At 39.7% G+C, this 7,865-nt stretch overlaps 1 protein-coding gene across 4 annotated transcripts; it reads left to right on the plus strand.

The window, feature by feature from the left end:
- The first annotated feature begins 885 nt into the window (after window positions 1–885).
- Window positions 886–5,996, plus strand: LOC133876610 (U-box domain-containing protein 11-like). Of its 4 annotated transcripts, XR_009901604.1 has the most exons (6): window positions 887–1,371; window positions 2,317–2,433; window positions 2,504–2,953; window positions 3,080–4,162; window positions 5,602–5,668; window positions 5,761–5,996. XR_009901604.1 is itself a non-coding variant. In XM_062314879.1 (5 exons), the coding sequence occupies exons 1-5, from the start codon at window positions 1,051–1,053 to the stop codon at window positions 5,857–5,859; spliced, it is 2,070 nt and encodes a 689-aa protein (XP_062170863.1). In that variant the 5' UTR covers window positions 886–1,050; the 3' UTR covers window positions 5,860–5,996. The 4 variants fall into 4 exon arrangements, 3 of the variants coding, with proteins under 3 accessions (XP_062170863.1, XP_062170866.1, XP_062170864.1); XM_062314879.1 differs by lacking the exon at window positions 5,602–5,668 and having other exon boundaries at window positions 886–1,371; XM_062314882.1 differs by lacking the exons at window positions 5,602–5,668; window positions 5,761–5,996 and adding an exon at window positions 5,313–5,463.
- Window positions 5,997–7,865: the final 1,869 nt, after the last annotated feature.

Below are 7,865 nucleotides of genomic sequence, written 5' to 3' on the forward strand. Positions count from 1 at the left end.
TCTAGGCTCCTGCTAGACACGTTCAAGGCAGTTAATTGAAGATACTAGAGAAAGACTTTCCAGCTTGAGATCAGTGGAGATTCAGCATGTTCATAAGACAACAAACCAGGCTGCTCATTATTTGGCTAAATATGTCTTGTCATCAAATTCTGATATTTCCTGGAGTGAGGATTACCCTCCTCTCCATCAAATTATAATTGCTGAACAAGTTTCAGCTTTTTCTTGAGTTATAATAAAAACTCAGCATTTCAGAAAAAAAAAAAATAATAATAATAATAATAATAATAATTAAGTGATAATTTAAGAGAAATACGTATACTTTTCTTTATATATTTTTTTTAGAAACGGTTGGGGATACTAAACTACGTTGCCCTCACTTGAGATTTTGTGTTAAAAACGAAGCGAGGTACATAACCAAAACAGTTGACATGGGTTCCATCCCATATCACAACGTGGCCTGCAAACTTCGTAATCCAACGGTTCCTAACAATGCTTGATCTACAAATTACATTTTGTTATAATATTTTATTAAGATTATTCAATATTGATTATTATTATTTTCTTTTTTTTGAAAAGAATATTGATTATTGAAGAGCCAGCATTGTTGTCAAAGTTGCTGATTGCGTCTACCACGTTTAAAGTGAAACCCATTAGCACTCTTGAGTGTCAATTCCCAATTATTTATCATTTTCTTTTTGTATAACAAATTTATTTATTATCTTTGGATTCCCACATTACATTGTTAATTATTAATAGATATTGAGAAAAACAAAAAAAAAAGAACCGAAGAATGGAGTTCGTTGGAATACAATTCATAAGATTCCAAAGCCAACTGTATTCCCTTGTTTCCTTCCCCTCGTCAGCCCGAGAATTTCGCTTTCATCGCACATATACACGCGCGCGCGCGCGCGCCCTCTCTCTCTCTCTCCCGGAAATCCATGATTTCCTTTTCTTTTTACTTTAAAAGCCCCAGACGCGAGTAACGTGGCCGAACTTTCAGACGCAAAATAACCGCTATCCAATTAGATCGCCTGTGCCGCTCGTGACGGGATGGCCAGTGGCGTGATCGCCGGCGTCGTACTCCTCGACCTCGTGCGGGACGTCGTGAGTGCCGGGCCTGCCGCCTCCGGCATTTCCGCTGGGGACGCGTCGGTGCCGTTGTTCAGGAAGGACTGCACCGATCTGGTCCGTCGGATCGCGCTGCTCGCGCATTTGCTTGAGGAGATCAGGGACTTCGGCGAAGGCCATTCTCGGCCGTTGGATGCGTCGGCTTCTTCTTCTTCTTCGTCGTCCTCCGATCTGGTGGTGGCCCTCCGGGCCGCCAAGCGCCTCTTATTGCACGCCGGAAACTTCCATTCCAATAGCTCTTCCGTGAGTTTCATCTTCTTACTTAAATGTTCTTTTTTTTTTCTTTTCTGTTCCTTTAATCTGTTTGGTTGCTGGGAAAGTTGGTGAAAGGAAAAGAAAAATGAGTTCCGGAAACTATGGAATGCACCTCAACTGAGGATAAGGATGCGTGTGGTTAATGTGGGATCTGACAATCTGGATTTTCGTTTACTTTCTTTTCCTGCATTTTCTCGGGAACCAAACGTAGCAATCGTGTTGATTTTTGTGGAAATTATTTGCTATTTGGGATAATTAGATCTATGGATACTGCAAAAAGTGTAGCTTGTGATAGTGATAATGTGATGGTTTCCGTACAATCTACTGTGCACATAATTTTGATCGGTAACAGGTTGATTGCACTTAATTGAATACTCTGAGCTCTGCTTCTAAATTTGCTTTGCTATTATTTTTGCGGTGCCTATAATGTTTGGATAAGGTGATGGTTTTTTATTTTATTGATTCTCAATCTGATGAACTAAAGAACATTCCAATCATGACTCATGGTTACAGAGAAGTGACATGGACTAAGAAAAATCTCTAACTTGCGTAATGTTGATTGTGCTTGCACTCGATCAAGAAGAAGTCGCAGTACTTAATTCTCTCTGATTTTGGAAAAATTCTATGTGAAAACGTTTGTCCTGGTAGGGTAAATTGGAAAGCAGAAATTTCTAGCCGGCGACTGAGTCGCTGGATTTGAGTCAACCGAGCAAAGCGGGGATGTATTATTTGTGGTTTTTAGATATATGTATGCTAATTCTATGTCAGTGCAATGAAAATTATGAGAAAGCATGCTTTTCGTTTATGAAAAAGGAGTACTTCATTATCATGAAAATTAGCCCTTACTCATGCTAAGACTTTGTTGTTGTCATGTGCACCCTTAAAAAGAATGTCTAGGTACTTCTCTGAAAATTTGGTATATCATGATTTAAGGATGAAGCTGCTTGGAGAATTGCCTCGCAATTCCAATGGGTGACATGGAAGTTGGAGAAAGCACTAGGCGGCATACCCTATGATCATTTTGACATCTCGGAGGAAGTTCAAGAACAGGTAGGAGTTGCGAAATCTATGGTGCTTTCTTATCAACTGGACTTGCACCTCATATTTTTCTGTTTATTAGGTGGAGTTGGTGAGATCACAGCTGAGAAGAGCCTCAGAGAGATATGGGCCTTTCAATTCAAAAATGTTATCTCATGCCTTAGTCCAGCTGCTGGATGAAGAAATTGATCAGGGGCAATCGGACAACAGGGTAATTGGAAGTTTGCGTGTTCAGAACTGTGGTAGTATTGATGGCGAAAATATGTCGAAGCTGGATGCTGTTCCAGAAAGTGATGGCTCAGAAAGCTGTGGTGCAGATCTGATAAGTTATAAATCTGAGAGGCTTGGAAACTCTTCTGATCCTTCTGAGGCCTGTCTAGCAAATGGCATTGATGTTGATGGACAAGACAATTCAGCCACCAACAGTTTAGAGGAAATCAAGAAGTCTGATCCAATTGTAATTCCTGAAGATTTTCTTTGCCCTATATCCTTGGAACTCATGAGGGATCCCGTTATTGTGGCCACAGGACAGGTATGATTCACTGCAAATGCCATTTTAACATATTTTATTGTAGAAGAAATTTCTTGAAACTATAGAACTCAGTTTTTTTTTTTTTCTATTAACGGTCTTCTGATTATCTTTTTCTTGATTCTGCAGACGTACGAGAGATCTTTCATACAGAGATGGATAGATTCTGGAAATGCAACATGTCCAAAAACACAGCAGAAGCTTGAAAATTTAACACTCACTCCAAATTATGTTATCAGAAGTCTAATTACTCAGTGGTGTGCTCAGCACAATATTGAGCAGCCAACAGGACTTATAAATGGAAAAATAAAAAAGAGTGATGGATCATTTCGTGATGTTACTGGTGACTTAGCAGCCATTCAAGCTCTAGTGCGCAAGCTCTCAAGCCGGTCCATTGAGGAGCATAGAGCGGCTGCAGCTGAAATCCGGTCACTATCCAAAAGAAGCACAGATAACAGAGTACTAATAGCAGAATCTGGAGCCATTCCATTTCTGGTCAACCTTTTAACAACAGAAGATGTGTTGACGCAAGAAAATGCGGTTACTTCCATTCTCAACCTCTCAATATATGAAAACAACAAGGGACTCATAGTGCTTGCCGGAGCAATTCCTTCAATTGTCCAAGTCCTCAGAAATGGAAGCACGGAAGCTAGAGAGAATGCAGCAGCAACCCTCTTTAGCTTGTCACTTGGAGATGAGAACAAAATAATTATAGGTGCATCGGGTGCAATCCCAGCTTTGGTGGAATTGCTCCAACACGGAAGTGCTAGAGGGAAGAAGGATGCTGCAACAGCATTGTTTAATTTGTGCATTTATCAGGGGAACAAGGGCAGGGCGGTGAGGGCAGGGATCATCACAGCATTATTGGTGATGCTTACAGATTCAAGCAATTGCATGGTTGATGAAGCCCTAACTATAATGTCGGTTCTTGCCAGCCACCCGGAGGCAAAAGTTGCTATTGTAAAGGCTAGCACTATTCCTGTTTTGATCGATCTTCTTAGAACGGGACTGCCTCGCAATAAAGAAAACGCAGCTGCAATTTTACTTGCCTTGTGCAAGAGAGATACTGACAATCTTGCCTGCATAAGTAGGCTTGGTGCTCTCATACCCTTGACGGAGCTTGCTAAGAGTGGAACAGAGAGGGCCAAACGGAAGGCTACTTCATTGTTGGAGCATCTTCGGAAGTTGCAGAAGCTACAACAGCCAACAGGGGTAATTGTGCCTTAGAATTTTTTTAATTATTTCATTGCTTCCAATTATTTGACAGCGAATGTTTCATACGCTTATCTCTTTTCGGGTGTGAAAATTGAGAATAGGGGCTTGAGATATTAATGACTGTCTCATTGCTTCTGTGTATTTATTATTCCCTTCTGTAAGAGTGAAAAAAAAAAAATTGGTTTGATATGAAATTATGTTTGTCACGAAACACATCACTGGAAATTTCCTAGTTTTGTGTTGGCTCCTTCGTTGTGATTGAATGACTTGCCATTATGATCAAGTTGTTTTACTGGATACCCCTATTCCTCGAAGAATAAAGAAAAAGGAACCCCTCAAAAAAAAAAATATTAAAGAAACAAAGAAAAAGAACAAGAACAAGAAAAAGTTGTCCTTTCTTCCTCTTCTCTCTTCTATGACAGAAACCCTTCTTCTTCTTCTTCTTCTTCTCTCTCTCTCTCTCGTTATGGCCACTGGGCCCATAGACCCTCAATCCCAAAGGCTCCTTCACCCAGCGCGTGACCTTCATGCATGTCTGAGGCCAAGCTCACGCGTGGCCCCATGTGCCGATGCCACCTTCAGCTAACCTTTCCTCCATAGTAGATCCGTGGCCTATGTGTATTCCTCCCAATTTTCTCTCTTCTTCTCTCTCTCTCTCTCCATAGCAAGTGTCCCCTTTTTTCATTTTATGAAGACTGCAAGATCCAGTATTTCCTCCGCGTTAATTCTCAAGTACGTTTCCTCTAAAGACCTTCGTCCGACCAGTACTAATGCGACCTTCCCCGCTGCGTGGGTCAAGACCCCCTTGCTCGCTGCCACAGGACCCGCCTCCAGCAGCTCAACGAAGGCTCCGTCTGAACGGCTTCTGTTATTGACAATTTCACATGTTGTGCCACCAACCTCAGTGGCCCACTGGCCCCTTTCTAGGCCTATATGCCAAGATACTTTTGGATCGGGCCTAGCCCCATTTGTCAACGCCTTTTTCGTTCCCACCAGCATTGTATCAGCTGGGTTGGAACGTTTGTACGAGGCCTTCAACTTCTTGTATTTATCTTTTAAAGTATTGGAAATCTCATCTTGGCCACCAAAAAAAAAATAAAAAAAAAAAGTATCAACTTATGTTTTATTGGTCGTCGCGCTGTAGCAGTGTTTTATTGACGGGCTCCCAAGGACAAGGATCCTCTCCAGTTCAAAAGAACCGGAGGAGATCCAGTGAGTTATATTAGAGGGGTATAATTGTCCATTTTCATTTGAACCGAAAAGGATCCAGATGAGGCTCCCAAAGTTGCATGGTACTATAGAAGAAGCATCATTATCCTCATAAGTCAGTACGCACTCACCAAAACCTTATCTTGTTTCTATTAAAAGATTATCTCTTTTTTATTAGTAAGCATTATATAAAGTATGAACTAAGTGGTGGAAGATGCCATGTGCAGCCCAATTGTGCTTAAGATCAATAGCAAAAAGCAGATTTTGCCAACACTTTGTTAAAGCAAATAAATCGTAAGTATAGTTAATCACGCTTTGTGTTTATCAAGTGTTGGAAGGTTCAATTTTAATGTAAGCTTTGTGTTTATCAATTAATGGTGTTGTAGATGTACACTTGGGATATTATGACCGAAGCTCGCCGCAACAGTTGTAATTGCGGGACCATGGGCGTCCTCTATTTTATGGATTTTGTTTATAACTTGTGACGCCTGTGTCACTTGTTATTGGATATAGTCATTTATGTTATGTATTTAATTTGAGGAAATACTTAAATAAATAGATGTAATGTTGCCTCTTGATTATGATTAATTTATGATAGATATTTAAGATGTGATTTCTGCTATTAAGTTTATGTTTTCCGTTGCATAGTAGATAGATGTTAGACTCTGATTTACCATGTACATATTATGGGGTATATACTATATGTTGGTTTTGCGACATATTGTCATGCCACTGTAAAGATCCGTTTATATTTTAAGAGATTAATGTTTATGCAAATGTTTTGTATATAATTATAAATTAAAAAAAAAAAAAAAAAAAAAAAAAAAAAAAAAAGGGTCGTCACAGCTACTACCAACAAGCTGATCTTGACTATGGAGAAACATTCAGTCTCATTGTGAAACCAACGACTATCTGAACAGTTATGTCCATAGCTTACTCCGCCAGATGGGTTATAAAGCAAATTGATATTCAAAATGCTTTTCTTCATGGTTTTCTTTCTGAAGAGGTTTTTATGCATCAGCCCCTAGGTTTACTCATCCATCTCTGCCACACCACATCTACAAACTCCACAAAGCACTGTATGAATTAAAGCAAGTTCCTAGAGCATGGTTTTCACGGCTCAGCACCAAATTGATTGATCTTGGTTTTGTTGGATCCAAAGCTGATTCTTCCTTATTTACATTTAAATCTCCTTTGGCTATTGTGTTTATTTTGATCTATGTTCATGCATGACATTATTATTATAGCCTTTGTTCCCTCTGCTATTGATGAACTCCATCAGCTCAAGCTAGAATTTGATGTGAAGGTTCTTGGGGATATAAACTACTTTCATGGTGTCGAAGTACTCCACCTACAGTATGAACCACTACTTTCCCAACGACACTATATCCTTGATATGCTGAAAAGAACAAATATGTTGGACGCCAAACCAATCTCTTCCCCCATGTCCACATCCAGCCCACTCTCGGCATTTGTTGGGGATTTGATAGAAGATCCATCATTATTTCATAGCACAGTGGGCTCTCTTCAGTATCTCTCTCCAACACATTCAGATTTGGCATTTGCAGTCAACTGGGTTTGTCAGTTCATGCATCGTCCAACAAAGGTTCATTGGCAAGCAGTTAAAAGAATCCTTCGGTATCTCAAGCACACTGTCACTCATGGTCTCCTTCTCACATGCATTACTTCTTCCCAACTTGAGACATTTTTCCTGATGCCGATTGGGCGGGATGTCCAAATGATCGCAAATCTACCGGTGCTTACTGTGTATTTCTTGGGTCAAATCTCATCTCTTGGAGCTCGAGAAAACAACCTACTATCTCCAAATCGAGTACTGAAGCAGAATACAAGTCTGTTGCAAACACCACTGCTAAGCTCCTATGGATTTAGGCCCTACTCCGTGATCTTGGTATTCCTCTTTTCTCTCCACCAAAGTTGTGGTGTGATAATACATATAGGTGCTACGTATCTCTCGGTTAACCCGGTTTTTCATGCACGTGGAAATTGATTTCCATTTTGTCCGTGATCGTGTAGCAAATAAATCTCTTCAGGTTCTCTTCACTCCCAATAAAAATCAACTTGCAGGTGTTTTGACTAAACCAATTGTCTCCACCATATTTAAAGACTTCTGCTACAAGCTCTACGTACGATCTCCACCGTTGACCCTACGTGAGGGTGTTAGAGCAGATAAATCATAAGTATAGTTTATCACATTTTGTGTTTATCAAGTGTCTATCATCTTCTAGTTATAGAGTTTGTGTTGAATTATAGTTTTACTCCTGACAATACATATAGGTTATCACAGTTGTAGTGTTCTATGAGGTTACTGTCATCTTGACAGACACGTCTCAAATTGTAGACCTCTTCTCCTATAACAATTGTACTTGTAAATCCTTATATATATATATATATATATATATATATATATATATATATATATATATATATATATATATTATATCAATGTAAACCACATTCAGTGGTAAGCAAG

Source organism: Alnus glutinosa, chromosome 1 (genome assembly GCF_958979055.1).
Source record: "Alnus glutinosa chromosome 1, dhAlnGlut1.1, whole genome shotgun sequence".
NCBI classification, from domain to species: Eukaryota; Viridiplantae; Streptophyta; class Magnoliopsida; order Fagales; family Betulaceae; genus Alnus; species Alnus glutinosa.